General features: G+C 40.8%; 2 protein-coding genes across 16 annotated transcripts in view; one reads left to right on the top strand and one right to left on the bottom strand.

Annotated features, from left to right (window-relative positions):
- LOC138053000 (activating signal cointegrator 1 complex subunit 3-like) overlaps positions 1 to 11302 on the top strand; it is a 42802-nt gene extending 31500 nt beyond the window's left edge. Inside the window, exons 26-34 of the mRNA XM_068899661.1 lie at positions 200 to 337; positions 1484 to 1737; positions 2563 to 2800; positions 3757 to 3891; positions 4243 to 4298; positions 5560 to 5728; positions 6409 to 6675; positions 7621 to 7827; positions 9316 to 11302. Of these exons, the coding sequence (XP_068755762.1) occupies positions 200 to 337; positions 1484 to 1737; positions 2563 to 2800; positions 3757 to 3891; positions 4243 to 4298; positions 5560 to 5728; positions 6409 to 6675; positions 7621 to 7827; positions 9316 to 9618 (1767 nt within the window). The 3' untranslated portion in view covers positions 9619 to 11302. The remainder of the gene's footprint in view (positions 1 to 199; positions 338 to 1483; positions 1738 to 2562; positions 2801 to 3756; positions 3892 to 4242; positions 4299 to 5559; positions 5729 to 6408; positions 6676 to 7620; positions 7828 to 9315) is intronic.
- Positions 10570 to 26219, bottom strand: part of LOC138053002 (uncharacterized) — a 36616-nt gene continuing 20966 nt past the window's right edge. For all 15 annotated transcript variants that reach the window (XM_068899677.1, XM_068899666.1, XM_068899664.1 and 12 more), the window contains 7 exons: positions 21037 to 21753; positions 17847 to 17941; positions 17231 to 17384; positions 16265 to 16328; positions 14907 to 15181; positions 11834 to 11996; positions 10570 to 11302 (listed from right to left, as the gene is read on the bottom strand). In XM_068899677.1, the coding sequence (XP_068755778.1) occupies positions 11067 to 11302; positions 11834 to 11996; positions 14907 to 15181; positions 16265 to 16328; positions 17231 to 17384; positions 17847 to 17941; positions 21037 to 21711 (1662 nt within the window). In that variant the 5' untranslated portion in view covers positions 21712 to 21753 and the 3' untranslated portion in view covers positions 10570 to 11066. The remainder of the gene's footprint in view (positions 11303 to 11833; positions 11997 to 14906; positions 15182 to 16264; positions 16329 to 17230; positions 17385 to 17846; positions 17942 to 21036; positions 21754 to 26219) is intronic.

Below are 26219 nucleotides of genomic sequence, written 5' to 3'. Positions count from 1 at the left end.
CAGGTACAAACACTCAAGTGAGTCATTTATTTCTGAAATCTAGCACAAACAGGTGGCGACAAGCGGGAAAAGTTTGTTTCTGATTGGTTCAGTGCAGAGAAATTGCCATATTTTTCAGCCAACGATGCAACACGAGAAGTATCGCTGACTAACGTGAAGAATGCGTTTTAAAATGCTTCTCCTTGTTTGTTTGTTTTAGATCGACTCGTTGATCAAAACAGTGAAAGATAACAATTTGAAGTTGACTCTTTCGTTTGGCATCGCTCTTCACCACGCGGGATTGCACGAGAGAGACAGAAAAATTGCAGAAGAACTCTTTGTCAATCAAAAGATTCAGGTCGGTACCTTTTTCAGTTGACGATTAAGACCCAAACTCTATCGACCTGTAGATTTTACCACCGGGGCTCAGTTGTTCAAACGCGTAGTAACGCTACTCCGCGATTTAATACAAACGTCGGTTTGAATTTTGTCCAACAAAAAAACCTTGAAAGCGTAATTTTATGCTGAAGGAATACATAAGTCCAAGTCAAAATTGAAGGCTAAAAGCCCACTGGAAAATTGGTTTAATCAGTATACAAACTGCAATTGAAGCTTCTACTAATCCAGGATTAGCTCAATCCGGCTTGGAACAACTGGGCCCAGAAGGAGATTAACTACACGGACAGTTTTCAAAATTAAAACCTGCCACGACCGCAGGACTAACCTCTCGTTCCTCGCTTATCGAAGGCTTATGCGAAGGCTTTGAAAAGAAGAATTGGTTGGTAAGTCACTGTTCAGAGCACACGAAGTGAATTTGAAAAGTCTGACCGTAATCGTACTGAATTTCCAATTGATAGTCAAATCTGAAGGTCGTTTCAGTGTTGGGACGCACTTCTCTTTTCCACTGTTTCCCGGGTTCGATTTCCGGAATCGTTGCCATAAGCTAAGTGTGTTTGATTTTGTTCTCTACTTTGCCAAGAGAGGTTTTTCTCCGTGTACTCGGGTTGTCTCCTCTCCACGAAAACCAACAATTGCCATCAACCTCCAAATTTCGATTCAGTAGGCGAGTCCCTACACTACACTCAGTGAAGGTGCTTTTATTTATCGCAATGAAGGAGACGCTGGATGGTACTGACCCCGGTGAATTTTTTTCGTTGTGAGTCAGGGGGCTCTCGGAAAAAATCCATGTGCTCCTCTGCAGGAGTCGAACCTGCTCCCGTCCGATTTTTGGTTCGAATTCTCTACCACTGGGCTATAGGAAACTTGTGGGGTTGGGCCCAGGAGGTTCGAGTCCTGCAATGACAGAACACGAATCTCACCAAACCCCTTCCATGTTTAAAAGCCTGCCATGCTCGCTAGGAGAGGTCTCTCCTCGTGCCACAGGGAAATTCCTCCATGGTCAGCCATATTCTCTCCGTGATAGAAGTCTTATAATCAGAGAGGCGTGTACCGTCAGTTAGTCGAAACTAAAAATGGTTATCGTCAACTAACTTTGTTCCCACAGATTCTGATCGCCACAAGCACTCTTGCATGGGGTGTCAACTTTCCCGCTCACTTGGTTGTTGTCAAAGGAACTGAGTATTACGATGGGAAAACACGAAGATATGTGGATTTTCCCATCACGGACGTGCTGCAGATGATGGGGCGCGCAGGGAGACCACAGTATGACGATAATGGGGTGGCTGTGATCCTAGTACATGACATCAAGAAACACTTCTACAAGAAGTTTTTATACGAACCTTTTCCAGTAGAATCCAGGTTGGTTATGCTTCGTATAACGAAGTGCATTTTTCTGAACTTAAAAAGAGAAAAAAAAATTCGCGCCTTTATTTGTTTTCAGAGAGAGGTGAGTAACATTCGAAACTTACCAGTTCTTTTGGTAATGAACTCGCGCTTGTCCAGAATAGCTCAGATAGTAGAGCAAAGCACAGCGCAATCGCACGTTTATGAATTAAAATTCCGCTCAAGCCTCGCTTTTTTGTAGGCTTCTTGTACAACTGTATAATTGCCAGTTACAGTGCGATGATCTCTCTAACATCAGTCGCCAAGGGCGCTTTCCTTTTGTACGGAAAAGCCGGTTGTTCCGGTGCTAAATCAAATGAAACAGACTTTTCCACAGACTTTTTGTGGGGGAAGAAGGAATACCTTCAAGGAGAAGAAAGAAAAGGCGGCTCCGACCGTGCAGAAGGAGCATGCTCGTCCCTCACCGTTTTGACTGACGGAAAGTGTCCTTTTTCTTTTACCAGTAAATTCTCTCCGGCTGTTTCCATTCAAATGGAAAGCGCCGCAAATTTGAGGTTTTGACGTCAACGTAAGCATTTAAATGTGAAAAACCTTCATTCTCTGATTTTTACTCACCTGAAACTGCTCGTACCAATTTATTTTTAGGATACTTCGCCCACATTGTTTTGACGCGAACGTCATGGAATAATCGAGAAAGCCTTTTGATAGAACAAAGATATATTGTGAGGGGACGTTTTCTTCGACGTCACGGTCGCCATCGTATCTCTTAAAGTCCTTAGTGCCTTCACGCTGACATCCATCGAAAACTGCTTTGTCTCTCTCTCTCTCTTTTTTTTTCAGTTTGCTTGAGGTGTTACCGGATCACTTGAACGCAGAAATTGTAGCAGGAACTATCACTTCTAAACAAGACGCCATGGATTACCTGACGTGGACTTATTTCTTTCGACGCCTGCTGATGAATCCTAGTTACTATGGGCTAGAAGACACTGAGAACGAATCAGTGAACAAGCTTCTGTCTGGACTGGTCGAGGATGCTATAACGCAGCTGGAGAGATCAGCTTGCGTGGAAATTGGCGAGGTAAAAACCGGTTTACTCTACTTATACGGTCACAAGCGCACGGACATTGCACTTGTCACACATTTGTTTTTGTTTCCGTTTGGGTTAGGAATCGCTTTTGTACTTTACTCTGTTCTGTTAACAATGGACAATTTGGAAGGGAAACGCATTACGTGAACTCCGAAAAAGAAAATGCCTTTTTCTTGCCTTCGTAACTTTTCATTCCGCACTGAACCCACCAGGCGTTAAATTGGTATTTGAGGTTTGTGAGTAATTCTATGGCACCTTAAATTACAAAGGGTAATCTTATTTTGAGCTCGTATTCCAGTTGTTAATGATAAAGATTTGAAAATGAGGTTATTACGTCAAAATGAATTAGAACCGAAAGAACATTCGATTGAAGCCGCAACCAAAATTTGATTGAAACGTTTGAAGTCGACGCGAAGCAAGGTTTTTGCAGACGAGCAAGTCATTATTGCATGATTTTGTTTTTGTGGAAAGATCCCGAGATATTTCGACAGTGTATTTTGAGATTACTTCGGAGGTATACGTCGATTTGAAAACCTCTTTGGCAACAGCTATGAGTTCTTTATACATGTTAGTGCTAAAAAGTTTCGAAATACTTCTCATTCTCAACTAAAGACCGATTTAAGTCCAAGTGACGCATGATATTTTTTATTTTTTAGGCAGATAAATTTCTCATTACAGATCAAAGAATCAACAACAAACTGAACCAATTAGAATTTTAACACTTCATCGGAAGACAAGTTCTCTCACCACTGCGTAATATCTCTGCTACTTTTCAAAGAGAAAATAGTGAAAAAAGGAAAAAAGACGCTGTAGACGTGAACATATAATACATGATAATAATATCCCGTGATAATATTCCGCCCAGTGATCTCAGGAACACCTGATTTCAAAGATTCATTATTTTTTGGTGTAAATAAAAAAAAACGATTTTTTTTGTTTTTATCCAGGATGGGATGTCAATAACTGCAACGACTCTTGGAAGAATCTCCTCGTACTACTATCTGAGTCATTTGACGCTGCGCATGTTTAACGAGCGGTTACACGCTGACTGCAGCTTACCTGATCTCATCAAGATATTAGCGGTAAGAATGTTCGTAATAGAACTAGACGCAAATCTGCGTGAACTCGGGCTTAGGGTGGGAAACTTTGAGTATCTTTGAGGGGTTTGATCGACCGATGACTGTACGCCTGAGAAGGACTGTGGTTTTTGAAAGACGTCTTACAACCCTAGCAAAAGTCATCATTAAATTCACTGAATGAGACTTCTGCTCAGTTTGTTGAAACGTCGGTGAAAAAAAGCAGTACTTGCAAGGCTTACCCCCCTCCCCAACTGAATGATCAAAAACCCATTTCTCTTTCCTTTTTCCGCTATCATGTAGGCATGCTTGTTGCATTTTAGCCAGTGGTTAACGTAATTTCCTGTTGTTTCACAGGATGCAGAGGAATATTCGCAGCTACCTGTTCGTCACAACGAAGATGTCATAAATGGGTTGGTATTTGAGTGATTTGCTCATGATCAGCGGCCAAATTAGTTTACTGAACCAAAAGAAAAGATGGCTTAAAAGTAGAATTCGTTTTTCAAAAGAACACACCAGACACACTTTGAGATATTTCGAAGCTTTTGACGGTCTGTGATTCGTTAGAAATCTGCCACGTCATATCGTTTTTAGGCTCCTCTTGTTGCCGTGACTGTAGAGGTGCGTGCCTGAATCAACTTGACAATCCCCTGTTGACTGCAGGGAGCTTGTCAAGAATTAACCAATCAAGGGACGTAACGATTACTGCTGGTGTCGCTGGAGCTTACTTTCTTCGCGTGCGATCGTTTTATTAATAAATCAGGGATATAAGCATCGATGTCGTTGATGAGAACTTGATTGGCAGAAAACAGTTGTTTCTTTGAGAAAAAAAACAACAGCTCTTTATAGTACGTGCGTTTACTATCTTGTTGTATTTTCCTTTCGTCCGAGTCATCCAGTGAATACCCTCCTTCGGCGTCTATTAACTATTCTTGTACGCTTCTCTCCTTGATAACTACGAGACACGACCAAAACTAAGATTGATGATACCGTGCAATGACTGTTCGGTTTTCTTTTTAAGCTTCCACCCCGTTCGTAACAGTTTCATTACTCAGTTATTGGTGTACGATTTACATAACGAGCGACTCGAAACGATTACCCCAACGCGAATTCGAAGTGTAGAAGTGATCCTCGCATTTAACTGGATAATTTAAGCAATTGTCGTTTTTATAGACACTTGAAAAATTCTTGTGGCTCTAAGGGGATTGGAACCCATGAGCTCTGCGATGCCGTTGCAATGCTGAAGCAACACAGTTGGGAGCAGGTCAAGTTGTTGAGCGCATTTGTTCCCGTGAAGGGACTCAATGAATGAAATAAATGTATATATATTTGAAGTGCGGTTATAGACGAAAGGTAGAAGTGCTTAAATTGCCCAGTTAAGTGCGAAGTTTATTCAAAACGCGAAGTTATATTTTCAAAGCAGTTTCATGCTTAAGCTCGATTTTAAGCGGCAAGAACGTTGTTGTCCAGGACGTCACGATATATCGCTTGATGAAACGCTTCTCTCTTCTTTTTTTTTTGGGAACAATATATTTATATTTATAGAGAAGAGACAGCGTTTTTGTTACGTGCGCGATCGAAGTTTAGAAAGAAGCAATCAGTGCTATTTAATAAGTGTTTCTCGTTTTTCGGCTTGATACCTTTCTTTATAAATATGCGTAATTTTGCTTTTAGGGAACTCGCGCCAAGTCTTCCCTTGGAGGTGGATCCTCATTCTTACGATAGCCCGCACACCAAAGCAAATCTTCTTTTCCAGGCTCATTTTACGCGGCATCCGTTACCCAGTACTGATTACCTCACAGATACGAATTCAGTCCTTGATCAAGCCATCAGAATATTACAGGTCTGCCCTGAAAAACCACGTGTTCTTTTTTGTTAGCCAATCAAGTGTCTTGTATACCACATGATCCACAAACAAATGAAATGAAATGAGAGGAATACGAAGGAATCAAGATTAAATGAAGAAATAATTATCGCACTCAAGAGGTCGGATGCTAACCAGGGCTTCGCCGGTTCGCGAGTGTGCCTATAATTAGTTGCACCTAGAATTCCTTACGCATACCTTAACAACGTTAGTTATCCATGGCCGTGAACTCCTCGGAAAGACCGAAAAATATTTGCTTGTACTTGTGACAATTATTGAAGGGCTAACCATTAATCGGGGCTTTTACCTAAATGCTGCAGATCTTTGTCAAAACACCAAAATAATATGATTTTCTGAACGGTATACCAGTCCCTCTTACCCAGGATTTTCCTTTGGCCTAAGTATGTCCCATAACGGGCGGGATTATTACATTGTGTAGAACGCCGGGAAGCGTCGCGATCGAATGCAACCGTTTTTATTGTGTCAGGATCGACGTACCTTTGCCAAACGGAGGAAGAGGGAAGGAATGTAAGCATTCCCCGAGCTCAATGAAGAAATGTAGAATTGTTTCCGTCCAGTATTTTATGCTGATCAATCCAAATCCGTTTTTCATTATTCAATTTCATTAGCTTTTATACGGCCCCCTTTGTTCTTACCAGGCAATGATTGACGTCTCTTCAGCAGAAGGTTGGCTTGCGACATCGTTACGCTGTATGCATCTTGTGCAGATGGTGGTGCAAGGCAGGTGGTTGCATGACTGCACGCTTCTTACTCTTCCCTGTGTTGATTCTGACATCCTGTCGCTGTTCAGGCTGAAGAATCGCCCGCTAGAATGCCTCCCTGAGCTATTAGATGCTGTCAAGGGCGAAAGAAAAGTGTTGAATACCATGCTAAGAGATGCGCTCAGTGAAGGAGAAATCACCGAGGTACTTTCGTTTTAGGGAACACACCCGCCAAGGAATGATGAAATGATTGTCCTCTTAGTTCTTTTAAACGGTCAGAGTTTTGAACAAGCGGGCGTAAAGCCGAGATCCCCACCTAGTAGATTTCTGAACAACTTTGAACGCCGAGTTCAGGAATGTGTTGTAATAACGTGAACTAGAAGAAGAAGACATAGCGTCTTTTGACACATTCAACGCACTACATCTGTAAAAACTGTACAAATAAAACCTAAAAGACTTGAAATATATTTCGCTCTTCGAGCCTCTTCAGTCGGTATGCGTAATATTTTTAGGTTGGACTTTTACAGTTTTTACAGTTTTAGTGCGTTGAATGTGTAAAAAGACGCGACGTCTTCTCCTTCTAGTTCAAGCCCACCTGGTAGTTTTCCCAGGTATGCGAAAGCACTTGCTATTGTAGCGTCTAAAAATGCCAAGAGATTGTGCGATACTATTAACAAATACAGAGGTCGGTGACTATCGCTATATGTTCAAAATAAAATATTCTGAAAGATTTTTCGATCCAGAATTTTGTGAGTCTGCAAAACATTTTGACAGTGTCGCGTGCTAAGAAATGGCAGCTGTCGTTCGAAACACCTGACCTACTCTGCAAAGCTAAAAAAAAAAATCATGGTGTGAAATGTACGAAAATGACAATTGATTAAGTGAATGAAGGAATGAAATAACGATAGAATTTGATCGTCCATTCGCGTGTAGTCCGGAGAAGGACCGGTTTGTCTTACAGACGGTTCAACAACCTAAACGGAAGTTATTTGACTTCGGACAGCTCTGAAAATGACATCGAAACGTCAGTTACAAACATCGCACTTCTCAGGACGACACATTCCCGGATGAACAAACGATGATTTTGAAACAATCATGCCCGTTAACAGATTGCATTAAACACATTTTACAGTACATATTTTGCTTTAGGTGTTTACTGTGTTAGCACGTTTACCCCAAGTCATTGTGAAACTAAAGGTGCGCGGGTTCTGGGCCCAGAATGAGTCAGGGCAAAAGGAAACCAAAGTGATCAGCACAGCACAGACGGAGGGGATTGCGAGGAACTGGGTCCCAGTTCATGCAGAGCAGGAATATGTTGTTGTTATTGAATTGACAAAGGAGAATTCAGGATTTAAAGTAAGAACTGGTTGTAGTTTTCTTTTCTTTATCCAATTCCGTTACCAATGATAATAAATGACAAGTAAATAATCATCAAGTAAAAACAAATACAGTCAAACCAAGTGAAGCGTACCCCTTAAGATTGCATTAATGAAGTGATTATTTGAAACTTGAACCCGCTAGTCGTTTCAAGAATGCAATAATGAATTGATTATTCGAATATTGAACTCGCTCGCTCGATCCAAGAATACGGCTAAATTCGCTAACGGCTTCCGTTTTCAAAAAATCAATTCACTGTTGCGACCAGTAGGTTTCAAACCTACTAGTCTTTTCTAGAATGCAATACTGAATCGATTTTTCGGAAACGGAACCCGTTAGCCGTATTCGAACGAACGAGCGAGTTCAATATTCGAATAATCAATTCATTATTGCATTCTTGAAACGACTAGCGGGTTCAAGTTTCAAATAATCACTTCATTAATGCAATCTTGAGGGGTACGCTTCACTTGGTTTGACTGTAGTAATATCAATAAGGCAACATTACGAACTACATACAAAAGTTTCGGGAAATATATTTTAAAAAATTAGACTATGAATTCTGTCATTGTGTGTAGAAGAATGGACGCTTCAACATAATCAAGGTTTTCGCACACAACCTCGCTTAGATGTGCCTAGTGCGTGCATATTCATGGTAACGAAAGGAAAGACTGAAACTGTTAGATAGTGACTCGTTCACCGGAGAAAGGTATACGTCCTTTGAACAACTGGGGCGAGGTACATAAACTCTACCATATTAAAACAAGGAAAGCTTATAATCTTTTTAGGGAAAGTGTATAAAACCCTGATGAAGAAAGCCAGTGCCTTTCGAATTATCGGCTTTTTGCAATATATTCCGTCACCGTTATAGCAGCCTTGCTCTTTTTAGCTTTTAATAGCGGAGCTAGCGCGCGGAGCGCCATGGGTAAGAAAATGTGGTAACCCATCTGTGTGAGAAAATTTGCTTTTAGTCACCGTACGTCCACCCCTTCTTGTATGCCAATGTGAAACTCTATGGTGCAACTCGCGTGTTTTGGCGGGAACAGCTTTGATAGTGGACATCCATGTTATGGTTAATTAACGCCTGTCAATATAAGGTGTCCACTGACCAGTATCGAGGGCTCAAGTTTAAACTTCATCAAGGTCAGCTGTTTTTTAAGTTGACCGCTGACCAGGTTCTGGTTTTCGATTGGATCGCAGGTTCGAGCCAAGTTAACTTATTGTTAGAATAAATAACACGGGAGCTCCGTCTTTAGGCTTGGCTAAGTCTATATATTAATATAAACAACATCAAAGAAGAAGAGTAAGGAGTCGAAATTTTCCTGAAGTTAAAATGTCCTAACCTTAGACTAACCGCAGCCAGAGAAACACAATTTTAGTCATTACTCTTTTTTCTTGGACAAAAATAAGTATCTGTATTTTATAGCCTCTGTTGCACCACCCGATGCCCTCTTTCCTTTTTTTTTTCAGGGTCATCGGTTTAATACCAAAGCTCATGCACCTCATTTTCCTAAAGTCAAAGATGTTGGTTGGTGGGTGGTTCTTGGCGAGATGGACTCGGGCGAGTTGTTGGCCGTGAAGAGAGCGGGTCAAGTTCGCTCTCGGAGCACAGTCTCCTTATCTTTCTACACGCCTGAGGTCCTTGGCAGGACGATTTACACAGTGTATCTCATCAGTGATGCTTACATGGGAATGGACCAACAGTATGATGTACCTTTGGAGATTATTGAATGCGACATTTCTAGCCAAGTCAACTCAGAGGTCAACTTTTGATGGCAGATGTAATTTGTTCAGTTAAAAAACAGAAGCTGTTTAGCCTAATCCAGGAGCCTATAAACCTGGGCTCCTGCCTAATCTTAACCCTTCAATAAGGTCTTTGAACTTCTGAAATTGATTTGTTTGTAACACGATGTCTTCTATAAGCTATTTGTTTTATTGAGACAAAGTGCAAACGAGTCGCCAGCAAAGATCGATTTCTCAATAGAGTTCTTCCGTGGGCAGTCCCTTGTTCAACCCATTCGTTGAGTCAAGATTCGTTACTCCGCTGTGTTCATTTGTAAAGTCACTGGAAAAGATTTGTCTATTGAGAACGTATTTGCATCATGATAATAATAAAATATGACATATTTACCTGTAGCTTAAATTTATGATCTGTTCGCACTTGTGAATAAAGAGGGTGAAGTTTGTAGTTGCTTAAAGTACCTTCACTCGAAAGTCTTTGAGCGATTCAGTCGTTATTTTGACCTGATTATGTCGAAGAAAATAGTCAAATACAACTGCATAGTCATCTGCAACAACTACAACTTCAAAACAATATACCTACAGTGGCTACATTTACAGGTAAACCTGAAATCACTCGCTTGGCAATGCTGCGTCCGCGCGAAAATACAGCGAGCGAATCCCTAGCTCTTACTCGTACCAAACAGTCGACGAGATATTGCTGTAAAAAAACACTTTGGTTGATCCCTGAGAGAATCATATTGACCGTTTTCGTTGATCCTTTGAGCGCAACCGTTGAACCTTAGCGCGCCTTATTTATGAACGTTAAGTTTTTCTAGTATATCATACCCTGTCTTCCTTCACTATGTATACGCGGGAACTTCGAGCAGCCTCCTTTGCAAATTTACATACATATCTCAAGTTTAAGTTTAGTTCTAAGTAAGTTACGTGCCTCAAGACGGTAGCTTTTCGCTAGTACTAAAAAACAAAACAGTATAGACGAATACTAGTCGCAGTTTTTCTTTATTACCAATAACGTAACTATACGCCTGTTTTAACATAACGTACTTATTCCTATTTCAGTTCGCTGTGAAAGAAACTTGTTTCTTTTGGACTGTTCTCTCTATCTCTCTGTTTTAAATTTCAGTTTAAGCGTTTTTCAAGGAATTTAGGCGACCCTCCACGAAGGCTCACGTCTTAAAATACAATTTCAGTGTCGTATTCTTAGAAGATAAGTTTGGGGTTTGAGTAGCAATTCAAAAGAGGCGCTGGCAGCCTTGCGAAGATTGTGGAAACATGAAAAGATACGAAGGGATGAGGATGTTCCTCTCCCCCATTGCAGAGCAAGTGTACATCAGGAGTGAAATTCAGCCAGGTTGTCCACAAATAGAAGCGTTGACTGCGTTCTTTAATTTCTAAGACGGCTAGTTCGTATCCAAACGAAGTAAAATGGAGCGTGCAATATCAGTTTCCTCAGCAGAAACGCCTCTGCGAGTTTCTATTCACACCATCTCTGGGGTGGCTCCGTTTTCATTGTGCTCAATTGCACGTACCCTTTGTAACCATCCATCGTAAAACTCTTCATATTCCCTGATAAGTTCTTTGATTTTCTCCGATTTAAACTTGATGCTTCGGATGGTTTGATGACTCAGCAACATTTCGTGGCAGTCACATCTGCTCTGATCTGACGTCAGTGCAATATGAGCACCGGTTTTGTCGTCTTGTTTCTGGAGGTTTCCTGTTGAGCAAGAAAACAGCGTTCTGCAGCCATTTTCACACTTGGGGGTTGGGGAGGGGAGCGTTTTTACAATTTTTATTTGGCTCCCATGCATGACTGAAATCGGGGAGATTGGAGTTCCTTTTCAAGTTTAATTTGTACCTCTTTTAAGAGGCATGTAAACCCCCGGTTGACTCCATGTACGTGATATTCGTAAGGCATGTATTCTGTTTGAAACGTCTTGACTTATCCCAACAAGGAAGAACGGGTTGCTCTCTTGTGCTTTGTCCTCTTTCATGTGCTATTTGAGGGGTATGTTATTTTATGTGAATAAAAGTCACATGGATTCGTGATTTTGAGCGATGAAAACAAGTGCTAATTTGAGTATGGGTGGTTTTCACTTCACGTCATCACCGGCATGTTGGTGGACGAAAACAAAAGATCTCTCATCAGCTTCTTTTGTTCGTCCACCAACGATTGTACATTGCAGCATTGTTACCTGTCTCTCTCGAGATTGGCTGCAAAGCACCTATATTTGGGTTCAATACTTACGCCGACGTGGCCCATTTACAAGCAGCTCCAAACCAACTCCTACAAGCAGAAGAAAGCCTACCGCGCCCGCTAGGTAGAAGAGAATGTGTTCGAACGCTTTCTCTCTGTAAAAGAATAATCCTTCCGAAGCTTTGACTTCCTGGCTTACTTCATCTGTAGGATTCTATTAAAAAAAATAAAAGCACATCTTTCAACTAGCCCTTGCGGCTGGCGCTCCGTCCGCACTAATTCACGATTGGCTAAGTAAGGACCGTTTACCGGTTTTTTAGGATTTTGGAGCGTTTTGATTGGTTAACCCAGAAGTGATAAATCAGGACTTTTCCACGACACACACAAATTAATTTGCCCTCATTAGCCTTTATTTCATGCTAGATCCAGTCCAGCCGTAAGAATTCGAAAATGGTCTATTCAACTTCGGTAATCCTCCTAATAAAGAAGTGATGAAAAAGGAGACATTTACTGAGCCCTTTTTGACGAAGAAGGGCGGTCTTATTCTTTTTCAGTACGTGCCTTAACATGGAGGACGAGAATTCTTAATTAATTAGGGGCAGCGTTTACACGAACACGGTTTCACATCGAAACCGCGTCAAAATCTATGCGGTTTGGAAGTGTTTACACGGATCCGTTTTCGCCAGAAAATCCAAGACTAAATGGTAAGCGAGCGCCTCATTACGTGCTAAATCCACTATTTTCAATTGAACAATGCAAATTTCACACCAAAATAGTAACCGTATTCAAATCGATGCGGTTTCGCTGTTTACTCGACAGATGGAAACCACATCGTTTTGAAAACGCTCCACTTTTGGCACTGGTTTCAAATCGACACGGTTTCGATAACAGTCTCGAACGGTGTGATGTAAACAGAAAGTGTAACCGCGTTCGTGTTAACACTGCCTCAGTCTCGCACATCGTTATCACAAGTTAAGCTTCACAATGCAACCAGGCCAAGGTTGCACGAAGCATGGTTAGCGCTAACCATCGTTAAATACCATGGAAACCTGTAGGTTTTGATACCTTATAAATCGAGCAACCGGCCCCCGGTTGACAATGAGACATAGCCTTGACGCTAAAAAGTTACAAGACCTCCAGTCTAGTATCTTCGTCGAGGGTGATTCAAAGTTATCGCAAGAGTCCTTTTCCTATCATAGTGACGCCATTGGTAAATGAACAATCATGTATTAATGGGTGTCACTCATGTTATGTCTTTCCGGGAAAATGATGTAAAACAGTATCGTGAAGTTCCCAAGTTAACGTTATGACAATAACGAGAGTGAAACAACAATCTTTCGATCCCAATATTTACTTTGTTTCCCACCAAGAGAATATGATGGAGGGAGAGCGAATCCCCTATATTAGACCCTCTTACGATGATGCGGCGTGGTTATTAACTATTGGTCAGTTAGTGTGAAAGTGGACCGCGAGTGCGCACGGTCAAGGGAACGAGACATACAGCATGGGCGCAATCTAAAAATAAATTTCAAGTACTTATCATAGGGCACAAGTATTCGCTCCCTGACGTCATACTCCCTTGTTCCCACCCCCTTTCAACCGTGTTGAAACATGTTGAATCGAGGTTGAAATCGTTTCATCCCCCAGCGGTCAACAAAGTTCTATAGCGTTCAACAAAATCGAACGGTTGTTGAAGCAAATGTTTAAAGTGCCACTACGATGAAAATTCTGCATGTCCTTTTTTCTTTACATTTTGAAAAAAGACGTACTAAATAGGTATCATGCCAATTTTTACCTCAAAATTCCCACAGGAAGTATGATTATTGTAACGTAGTTTTTCGGTTTTCGCTGTCCGCCAATACTCGAACGGCAAATGACCGTGAGCGAGGAAAAGGGTTGGGTCTAGCTGGATCGCCTCGGGTCTGACGTCATACGCGCAACGCTCAAAGTAAACGCGGCTAATTTCCCATGCCATCTATGAGATGTGAGAGATCGCCGAGTTGCTTTTTGCTGATATTATATACATTACTCCTTGATCGACTCATTCGCTTTGTCCAACGCCACGGAGCGTCACGAGCCAAGTCTTGCGTGAAGACCGCTTACAAAATAATCGCAGGCTTCTCCAATGCTGTCCGAGTAATGGCGGACAGATTTTTAGCGGTTTTTGACTGGCTGTTTCCCGACCTTTCTCGCTTCTATCGTTCCAAATCTAAATGCCTTGTATTATTTTGAATATATTGACTTAATTGACGTTGAAAAAATCCGAAAAAAAACCCAAAAAGTTTCGTCGTAGTGGCACTTTAAGCCATTTTCCCGGGTCTTAAGCAAGGGTTATCTTTAATATATGTCACGATTTTACCAGCGTGGACATCGTCAAGGGCCAACGGCAAACTTGAACGTTAGATTGAAATTTATCATTCATGTGTTTTCAAAATCGAGGCGCTTGACCTTGTAGAGCCCACAGACCAGCGAGACACATTGTCCATCCAGGACCTAGGTAAGCGACCTATTGTAGTTCCCTCGGAGTTCTAGTCGCTAAATGGTTAGAGCATCCAACCGGTGCTACGGAGGTCGTTAGCTCGATTCCTGCCCAGGACTCTGCTTTTTCAGTTGTCCAGGCTCATTGTCAAGCAACAAGTTTTCCATCCTTCCCAAGGCCCCATTACATCTTTCCATCATTCATGTATAGAGAGAAAAGTGAGAAGAAAAGCACTTTCATGCCTTAAGACAAATAGCAAACTGCCATTTCCCGTAAACGCCAGAACGCGTTGCTAAATGCCAAGGCCTGGATGTAGGAGTTAAGGTGAGGTGTTCCAGCACTGCAATTAGAGACGTTAGGCATCGCGTTTACGTGAAACGTGAAACGGCAAACGGGAAACGGAGGGCTGTTGCTTGTCATAAAAGTATGAAAATAATGTTATCGGAAAATAATGTTATCGGAATGTTATTCGAACTCGCGTCTCTCTCTCTTTTGAAAAGTTACTTGATACGTGCTGCTAAAAAGCAAGAAATGAGCTCATATCAAACGTGTTTCTTCGATTTTTGGGTCTCTCTATTAATTTCCCCACCGAACGGCATTCAGTTTTTAGTCTTTACTGGACCTAACTCTTCTTTACTCTCTTACCTTCAGTGGTTTAAGATACATGGCGATGATTTCAAATGCTTCCTGTGGATGATTTCGCACATAACGTCTGAAGCAGCGCAGCATGTCAGACGATTCGTTGGCACGCAGAGACAGGCCGTACGTGATAGCATGCTCAAAAGTGGTCTCTATTCGAACGTCATTCTTCTCAACAAAATCACTGTAGTACGTTAGAACGTAGTTGTCAATTAAAGAACCTTTCAAATGGCTGCTACGGTTCATAAGGTCTTCGTTCATTTCCGGTATGGAATGATAAGCTGAAACGAAATATTTGGTGAAATATTGGTGACTCGATCGTTATATAGTACGACCCGAGAAGACGATATTAGGAAGATGTTTATTGCACCTCTTCGCACCTTTAAATCAAGCTACACATCAAACTTATACCCCCTTCAAACCAACAAGACATGTTTAATTAACCTGGGTTTAACAAAATGAATATCACACACAGAAAAATGTAGGACTACTGGCTTCTACATGAGATTCAGGCGAATTTCAATAGTTTTTACATACTGTGATCTGTGATAAATTTCTAGTCAACAAAAATCAGACGAATATTCACGATCTAATAAGAAATCCCTTTGAAACCGTGTTTAACTAAACACCTTCAAAACATGTTCATGGATTGGTGTGAACGGGGCATTAGTTTAGTAGGCTGTGCTGTAGAATACGGCGGGTTAAATTGGCCAATTACAGCGCGTGTACTATCTGAGAGCTAAACCGCGTTTACCAACCCCTTCAACCAACCCTTCAACCAATATGGCGACGAAAACCGTTAAAGGGTCCATCGATACAATTAAAATTTGCGAAAGAAAATAGTTAGAGTTAGGTGCATTTATAATTAGCTGAGACCCGGCAGTTCCAAGTGACCAGAACTTTATGAAATTCAACAACAAAATCAACAATAACACACGAGCAATAATGCAAAATAAATTAACTTTCTTTTTCCTTCTTATTGAGAGAGCTTACAAATTGTTCATACCATAGTTAATAGAGGGGATAGTTATGAAACCCGACAAATTTCTTTGTTGTAGGTTTTTGTTCTCTTTTTTGGCCTTGACCGTGCACAAAACACAATAGTTGTTTACTCCGTACTGAGGAACTAACCAATAGAAACGTGTTGGTTACGTAATTCATGCATAGTGTATGAGTTCAAAACAAAAGATTGTGCACGGTCGTGGACTTTCCAAACTAAATCTTGGCATCTTTGTTTGCTCCTTTGATGTTTGCCGAGCTTCCAAACCATTCCCCTCTATTAACAATGTTCATACTATGTACATCTTTCTTTACGGCTGCGTTAGCCGGTATAATCTGTTAGTAAAATAATATATTCGACCTACCTATGACTTCAGCGTTTAAACTAACGCCTAGGCGCAACTCCTCACTGCCATTCATCGCACCGATCTGCAAAACCAAAGCGATCTTAAATCAAATCTGATGGTATAATATTTCAATACTCAAATGCTATTAACAACATGGTGAAAAAGATTAAATACTGCATAATACTGCATAATTCAAAGATAGTAAACCGAGAATCATCGTTGAAAACGCTCGGAGTTTACATTTTCAACATTTACGTTTTTAAATCTCCTGCGGGACACGTTGCCCCAAGATCCCCCTACAAGGGTCTGCCAAGTTCTCCAAACCCCATTTGACGAAATTCTCAGGATCCGCCCCAGCAAGTGATGAAGGATCTAATCAGTGGTATAATAATTATCAAAAACGTTAAGACTATCAAAAACGAAAAAGAGGAAGTGTGATTGAAAGATAAAGGATGATTAAAGATTTCTTCACTGCTCAATCACACTTGTCCCTTTTCTATTTTTCACTTTCTAGTCTTTCCTTCTATTTTTTTATGCTATTATATACTGAATTAGGAGAGAGGTTTGGTCCGTTTCAGTGGTACGTTTTCTTACAATCGTTGGCTAGGAGTGCGTGATAAACCAACCACTAATAAATGATAAATTATAAGTTGTTTTCCGTATGGCATGTGCAGGTGTATAGGAGGTATTTGCGCACGAGCAAGTGAAAAACGAAAACAAAAAACAAAAAATATTGGCTAGGTACCATAGGAAGCTGCCTGAGCGTTGTACCATGACTATATGCACCACGAGATTTCGGACCGCGGATCGCGTTTACCAGCCCCCGAGTTTGTCCATGCCCTACCTATCAGATAACATCCTCGACAGGCTGTCTTGTCCCCCGTGATAAGGAAGTGAGCGAGAGAAATGTCAAGCTCCATGCCATAGATTTCTTCATGCATGATATTTCTCATGTATGATAACACAACAGTAGTAACTACTTACCAAGGAGCCGTGAACGGTGAAATGATGCTGAATACTGGCTGACAAAGAGGCTGTGACGATTGCCGTGAATATAGCGATGATTATGATTCCAACTAAAATCCACACGATGCAAAATATTCGCGCTAAAAATGATTTGGGAGCGCGGTCACCGTACCTAATGAGAAAACGCAAAACGATTATTTGTTTGTCGATCAAGTGTAAAAAAATGAATGTGTTGCCGGTGCATCTAGGGGAAAATCTATCTTTGTCTGTATGTCCAGCAATCGGCAGTCGGCGACTCCGTTTGACTTCAATGCTGGATTTTGGCTCATTAAGTTGTCTCGTACACCATAAGCCTTTTGAGATGTCGAGGTTAACGCAAAACACCGTCAGCCTCATGCCCTACTCTTTTTCAACAGGGTTTGGCTCTTATCGGACCACGCCCCGAATTTTATGAACAAGGTTGGTGAACCAATAAATGGTTCATTGTGTCGCTATCTGGTGTTACGCGATCAAGTTACCCTTTCTCTCAGACGGAGACTACGCATAATATCTACTTCGTTAACCGGTCAGCGGTCAGTGCAGCGAATGGAGAAACAAGTACAGTGATTTTTATAGCAGGGTAAAACAGACTCACCCGACTGTTGTCATAGTAACGAAAGCCCACCAAAAGCCCTCCCATGCGCCAACGATAAACGGCCGCGGGAATTCGTCTGGGTTCTTTAAACGATCCTGAAAGGAAAACATAATGTGAGAACGTCCGATAAATCGACACATTTAGCAATTCGCCGTCGTGCTACAAGGCCAGAAGACCAACACTTAGCAGCTAATCTATCGGGATGTGACGTTGTTCGTCTAAATGGTGTTCTCTTATCGGACGATTGCTGTTATACTTTAGTAACAGAAATGCTATTAAACGAATGCTTTGCTACCCAGCTAACTTTTCGAAGGATATCTGGGCCCATCATAAACGTTTGTCCACACGAAGGAGGCCTGACTGTGATTGGACGAGCGAGACAATGCAGTCATATATTAAAAAAAAAAGTGTCGTTGAAAAACTCCGGTCTAAGACCCCAGTTAGGACTCCGTTTGTTACGGCGGGCATGGTTAGAAGGCCGGTTACAAAGTTCAACCGTCCAAAATTACTGGGAAATCCACCTTCCGAAAATGTTTTTGGTTCCGATTGAGTGGAAAAACAAATGCCTGAGATGGCTTGCAGTGCTGCTATTGCCTTGTTGGTGGGTTGAAATGAAAGTTTCATCTTTGTGGTATTGTAACCGTGGGAACATTTAATCCAGGAATATTTGATTCCATTTTGTGGCCTGGGCTCCCGAAAATTTAGTGTGCAGCCTTGGTATTTTACTTATGATACCGTTGACAACCGAGGAATTGAAAATGGCTCAAATAACGTTGAAATTGGAAAAAAAAAACGCATAGGAGGGAAGCGACCCATAATGGCAATAAGTTTAAGCTTTTTAATGGAAACTTTTTTCATATAATTATCTTGTCAAGTCTTTTATCGGGATTCGCATACAAATCCTTATATTCTCACACACTGCCTGAGGCGAATGATACGTCTGTCTTCTCAGTAATTTGTCTGATACCAAGGGACCCAGACCCACAAGGTTGGGAACATACGTTGTGTAAATAGTAAGGAAATGTCGCGTGAGGTTTAGGTGGATGTTATCCAACGTTGTGATACAGATCGATCCTCATGGACGAGTGGACCATATTCTTGGTACTAAAACTGATCCTAGTCACCTGACATTTCCTGAGCGTGCAAATAAAGCCTTTTCAATCGTGATCAGGTGCCATGTTTAAGACAAAAAAAACTCCAAGAAAAGAATTCAATTATCAGAGGATGAGTCTGGGAAAGACGCTGCCGTTGGGTGATATGAAACTGAACACTGTGTTCTTCGCATTTAGTTTCGCGGATCAGACGGATACAAATTAAGGAAGGGCAATAATGTTTACTTCAAGTAGATGATCATGAGCTGAGTCTGTGGACGCTCGGGATCTATAAAGAAATCAGTGACTTTAATTAAACAATAAAGTAAGATATATTTTACGTTCAATATCGGACGAAGATTGCTCTTGCAACAGCGAGTTCATCAACTTTAATAACTTTACTTCAGTAAATCTGTAGGGAGCTCAACACGAGTTTGTTTATTGCCTAAAATCATTTGATCTTCTTGAAAGGCAATTAGTGATTCAGTTTCATTAGCACTTATCTTCAAACGAAGTAATAACTCCCACTATCTTCTGCATGTTGCCTATTCCCTAAACAATAGTTGTTCCTGGTGTGTAAATTACATCTCTATTCACCAAAGAAGTACGAAAAGAATAATCGATGAAGGTCATCAGATTCGAGAGAAGGTTTTAAATTGTATATTAGCAAAGAGAGGTCTGTGAGGTAATCAAGACGTTCTTTGAAGTTATAAGGAACCGAATTGAACATTCGGATAGGCACGAAATAACTTGAAGATCTGTTACTCTTCACTGTCTCAGTCGTCAACTCGCTGACCACTGAACTCAGTGTTGAGTCTAATTTGTTATCGTTCTCATGTTTCTAATTTCATGAAATCCGGCAGAGAAGACTAAAAAATTCTTAATAGTTTGAAGAGCTTGGTTTTAGTCGGCACTAACGTCCTCAGTATATGAAAGTGGTCCAATAAAACCAGTTAAGGATTATTTTCGAATTTCTTTTAATACTATCACTGGGTTAGAGGATTGCGTGCTTTAAGTAAAGCAATAATTAAGTGAAACCAATTAAGGTTCCATCTTGTTATCGTTCGAAATATCCCCAATAATGATAAACGAAGAGTGAATAACTTCACTCTATTTAAGTCATACTGAGACGATTGAAATTCGCATGGAAATGAAACAACCAAAAATATGTATAAGGGTTTGCATAGAAAGAGTCAAAGTTTTGGAGGTTGAGCTAAATTACGAATCAGAATCGGGCCTAATCTCTCAGGCAAAAATGTTCTCAGTGACTATAAAGTTTAATCAGTACGGATTTAAATTTGAATCAAGTCTGACTCAGCTTTAATATATAGAAAACAAATAATGGAAAGATAGATCTCCGGTTGAGACCACTCACGAACGTAGTGTTATTCGCTTTAAACAAACAAAAAAAGTTTCACGGATTTCTCCAAGAATGAAGTGATTTGACGCTCCTTTGACTATTTAGATACATTTTGGTTCGCGGCAGGTGATTCATTGTGGGTTGTATACCCATGTACGGCTCAGTATTAGCTGTCTTTCTACATTCCTGCAAGTAAATCAAAGTTGTGTTTTTCGCCAATAAAATAATGTTTGTTTCATCTTTGGCTGAGAGCTTTCAAACTAAAATTTGGAATGACCACTTGAACTAAAACAAAATTCTATTAGACTGTACTGTGCTTATTGGTGTTATTGTCTGTTCACATAAAAGCTAGCCAGCTATGTGTTCGTATCGAGACATCGTTGTCTATTTACGAAATTGGAAAACAAAAGTGCTTGGAATTTATAGATTCGCACTAAAGGCTAACGGTGGACGATAGGCGTTTACTTTCCCCCGCTCACTGAAAAATGCTACCTTATGTCTCCTCTCTTTTTTAGTACTGTGTAACTAGCTCGATAGCTACCTGTTTTTACATGCAAAAACAGTCAAAATGAAGCCATCGTCACGAATTCAGTCTATAATCTCAACATCATGGATCTCCGCCAGCGCTTTAGAACCGTTTGCTGTAAACGTTCGTTCATAATAACTGAAATATTGCACAGGTCAGTGTCTTTTAAGTACGGCCGTGAATTAAGTTGCCAGAAGATGAGGAACTACTTACCAGCAGCCAAATGATGATACCAGACAATGTTGCTGCAACCAGTATGAAGACGAGAATGGGCCATGCCTTGAACACTGTTTTCATGAGCTGGGACGTCTTAGTGTCTTCCATTTCATCCCGAACGAGAAGTGCCACCCTTGGTGCCTGGACGAAGGGTATGTAAGGTAACCCTTTGAAGGATTCGTCGGCTAAGCTTTTGCCAGTGACAGGAAAGCTAAAATCATATGCTTTACTTGGCTGGTCTGGTTGACTTTCCAGATCACGAATTGAGCCAAGAACCTTTCCAAACTTGACAGTTGTCTTGCTATCACAGCAAACGTGAAGCATCTTGTTTAAAAGGTGTGGAAAAATTCCTTCCACGGTAATATTTCCGTCATCAGTTATATTTGGCTTGGCATAGGGTCCATAATACTGCCAGGCAACAGACATTGGTTGACCTTTAGAACATTTTTCGTCAAGAGATGTTTCATCTGCAGTCAATTCTCTGCCTGAGAACGTCATGTTCTTTAGTCCCTTCGGCATTTCAAGGTTACCCTTGGCGTAAATGTCATTTGCAGCAAAAGAGAAACGCTCAGGGATCTTTCTCGTTTCGTTAAAAGGAACTTTCGGGCTTCCATTTACCAAAGAGCACCCCATAAACAGAAGCAGTGCTATGCTAACTTCTACCAAATCCATTTCTTAGAAATATTATTATTCCTTCTCGGCCATCACATTTACCTGCAAAAAGTAAAGAACATACTTAGTTGGTCATCTCAGTTTTTCCTCGTTTTATACCGTCATCGGTTAGATTTAAACTGTTGACTCTGGTCTCAGCATACAATGAAAACTTCTCAGCTTTGATTACTCTTGCCTTGGTCGAACATATTTAAATAGGCACTGCCTATATACATGTTGTACCTGTTGTGTTTTCAAAACAAAACGTTTACAATCACAAACCTCAAGTTGAGATAAAGGAATTATTTTACAGTAATTATGGCTAATCGCAGCTATTCATTATTTCTTTTTAAAAGCGCCACCTTATATTGCTGTACCAGCCAACTTTGTTCTAGAAAGTTCTAAAGAAATTGAACGAATCGTATAAAAGCAAATCAAATCAGTATTCAGGACTGACTTTGGTTATCGGAATGATAAGTAACAGTGACCCGTTTAGAGGGAACATTAGCCTGTAAGTGGTCTGTTATGCTGTTAAGATTACTATTAAGGTGAGCATATTTCTTTAAAACTACTTGGCATCATGAGTGGTAACGTTTATAAGGGAGCCGAACTTCTAGAATGCTTATTAATTAAATGTCAATTGTGTCGGGCTTCCATCAGCTATAAATATTTAATGAAAATTGTTATCCGGAACACTAAATCTTCAGATCTTAGCCCACCACTTTGTTTCTGACAGCATAAACCGGCGGGATGTCAGCTGAAATTACAATTTTATTTGATAGCTTGTGTATTTCAACCAAGGTTACATGCTATAATAAGGAAAGGAATTTAGGAACTTTATTTAAGAGCGCTTTCTTTTTGTCAGAACTGGCCGGCCAGACCCGCAGTTTGCAAAGAAAATGCAACCATTTGAAGAAACACTTGCACGATAATTAATCCCTCTACATTTTTTAATTTGAAGGCTTTGTGGAGTTATTCCCCGGCCTCCTAATGCCCGGTCTGGTCTGTCAGCTCTGTCAAATGGAAAGCGCCCTAAGTGTCTAGTCGTTCTAGTGTTCGAGCACTAATTGGGGACACTGTAAACTGTAATCAACAATTAATTTAACGCAAATCAAGTCAAATGTTGGTTTTAGGGGAGAGGGGAAAACCGGAGTACCCGGAGAAAAACCTCTCGGTGCAGAGTAGAGAACCAACAAACTCAACTCACATATGACGCCAAATCTGGGAATCGAACCTGGTCACATTGGTGGGAGGTGAATGCTCTCACCACTGGGCCATCCCTGCACGTTTAATTTGAAGTCAAGGAAAATAGAGAATTCTTCCTCTAGTTTGGTGTTTCAAGCTGTAAGTGCGGAATCTTCGACGACCAGTTTAAGCAGAAAGAACATAGAGAAAAACACCGCTACTGGCGACATATCAGCGAATGAAAACACGCAAATTTATGAGACCGTTCAAGTGCTGTTTTCTTTCGAGATATCAGTCCCTGCTAACCTTTTTTTCGATTTAATCTGTACATGTATTTAAAGCGCTAAAGTTTGCGGCTTTAAAACTTCGCTAACTATTAACTCCGCCCAGGTTTTAAAATTACATGGCTGGTCTGATTAATTAATTAATTAATATCCAGTTGAAAACATCTCCCTTTAAACAAAGGAAGGTGTTCAGAAATGGCTCGCCGCCATTCAACGTCACCATGGTTTCAAAGTAGACCCGGTGTCTCAACAATAATTTTGAATGTCCAGCCGCGCAATCATCCTAAAGTCCGTTTCTCTGTGACTTTGACATTTCTGTCAGGTGTCATTGCACAAACCGATTCCAAACATAAGAACTCTCAACTTGATTGTTTGATCTCTCTCATTCAGTTTGCATTGGTTTAGTATATAGTTGAAAGACATCCAGCTCGCGGTAAATTAACATGTCATTCTAGATCTGGATTCTTCGTATTTGCGTTCTTATGATTTGTCCGTTTTGATGGCTAGTTACAATAGTCTACAATATGGCGATTCACCGCAGATTAATTTATGACGACAAGACCTTGCTTGTTAGCCAGTGAAGCAGGGGGTGGGGAGGGGATTCTAACGCACGCAAGAGAACTTCGAGAATTAAGCGGGGTAACCGCGAGAACAATAAGAACTAATGCCTTTCTTTGTAAATTCCTCGCGGCTTTTCACGCTCGTTTCTCTGAAAGAAAGCAAGGGAAAGGAAATTTATTTAAGTGTCTAGTCTTCTAGCGCTGGAGCACTAATTGGGGATACTGTAAACTGAAATTAACGCAAATCAAGTCAAATGTTGGATTTTGAGGAGAGGGGAAAACCGGATTACCAGGAGAAAAACTCTCGGAGCAGGGTAGAAAACCAACAAACTCGATCAACCGACATAGGACATCGAGTTTGAGAAATCGAACCCGGGCTGCATTGGTGGTAGGCGAGTGCTCTCACCACTACGCCAGCCCTGCACGCTATAGCTTCGACTTTGCTTTTTTCACACAGGTACATTAATTCCAGGTGAGCAAATGTGAAAATGAAATGAATATGTGTATATCATTCTCACATTCGCTCACTTGGGTGGTCGGTTGGCCGCATCTTAGATATGCTTTAAGGTGACTTGCGCGATGCAAGTTATGAGCTATGCTGTCAGTCGCTATTTCACTCTGTAGCTGCGTGATGCAGCTCGAGTCAAAAGACCCACATTTCACCCTTGCTCGCCATAGAGTCTCCAGTAGCTCAGTGGTTAGAGCATCCGACTAGATCACGTAGGGTCGTGGGTCGAACCCATCTGGTGCTCGGATTTTTCCGAGTTACCAGTGGGTTCCAACAACATTTCATTTCATATGAACGTTAATCCCGCCATATTAACAGGTCTAAGGCTTGTGGACTCAGTACGTATTTTCGGCGCGTGTTTCCAATAGCATATGTTATCCGCCAATATGAGTTATTTATCCAATCCTGTCCTTTACGCACGAGAAACACGCGCACACACAAAGAACGAGACTAAAAATAGCCATCTTCCATAGCCGAAAAAGCTTGGCTAAGAAAGGATTTGTGACATAGAGCCTTTTCTCTTCCTCTCTGAAATCACTTTTTTAATCGTTCACTAGCATCGCGCTTGATATCGAATGCAGTGAGCGACTTAAAAACTGAACGTTTCAAAGAGAAATCTTTTTTGGTTGAATTCTATTTCCACGTCTCTCGTCTAATAAAAGTCTGTTTTGAAACACTTACTTGTGTGTGTAAACGGATTGATTCGGTGTCAAAAAATGGAAATTAAGGTCATCGCTCAAGCTGACGCAACCAGAGCTAGGATACCGCCCGGGGTTGGCCAGCAAGTTAGAGAAAGTCCGCCTGCTCCCAGAGCCAATCAGATTGCAGGATTCGCAGAAATCCCCCACCGCGCGCATCGAGAAAAAAATGTAAATGAGTACGTCCTTTGAAGCTATAAACATAAGCTTGAATATTTACAAGAAATAATATTAATAATTTAAAATGTCTCCGTTCGTGATCGGGTCACATACTGATCATTTTTTCCAGAAGCCGACAATTGATTTAGCAACACCAATGAGAATTCAGAGTAGAATAGACTCCACTCTTTTCTTCTCTATTCTAAATTCTCATTGGTAGTTTTGCTGCGCGCGACGTCGCCACTGAAGTTCCCGTTCTGTTGCTAAATCAGCCTAGTAATGAGGTCACGTGTCCAACTTTAGAAAATAATGGAGAAAGGACTCACTTTAAGCCAAGTGTTTATTAAAACTTAAGAGTTTAACTTATGAAAACATTTTGAATGAATAAAAACGATTACCAATTTCCGCTTTCGGACAATTTGAAGAATTAACCAGATCTAATAGCGGGGTGCTGGCCTAGACCTTTCAGTAACATCCTCGTTGATCTTTCTGATTCAACATCATCATGACTGACTTCGCCACGCTCTCTTTAGTAAGTGTGGTATTTTGAGCAAATCGATCATGTCGTTATGTGGGCAAGTTGAGTACAAAGGTTGTTTTCACCTCCTATTTTTCGCTCTTGATTCAAGTCAGGAAAGTTTTCCATTTCTTACATACTTTGTCATAAATTAATTTATGACCCTTGTTTCAGTTTCTGAATAAAATTGAAACTGTGCATAACAATATGGTATTTCGATTTGTTTTCCGGTATCTCAATGAATGCTATGAAGATGACCTTGTTCGCGATCAATCGGAATTAGAAAAGAATTTATTTCGTAATTCGGTTCTTGAAATTTTTAAAAATAAAGGTACATCTGAAATTAAAGATATAGCTTGAACAATAAGACTTACATGAAGTTGTGGGACAAATTTCTGTCTCTTATTAGTATAGCCGCGAGTGCACATTCATGTAAAAATACAGGATATTATTTTTAATTTGTAAAAGACAACCGATGACACCTGCCATGTTGTTTGATGTACTGAAATAAGAATTTCGTTGAATAAAATGAATCCATTGAAAAACACTCCCTATGACCTGCTGGCCGTGAAACAAGCGAGAACCGGAAAATAGCGTTAAGTGACAAACCCTCCATAA

The sequence above is a fragment of the Montipora capricornis genome, chromosome 6 (assembly GCF_036669925.1).
Source record: "Montipora capricornis isolate CH-2021 chromosome 6, ASM3666992v2, whole genome shotgun sequence".
NCBI classification, from domain to species: domain Eukaryota; kingdom Metazoa; phylum Cnidaria; class Anthozoa; order Scleractinia; family Acroporidae; genus Montipora; species Montipora capricornis.
The sequence above is the reverse complement of the archived record's forward strand: the minus strand, read 5'-3'. Positions and strand labels throughout refer to the sequence as shown.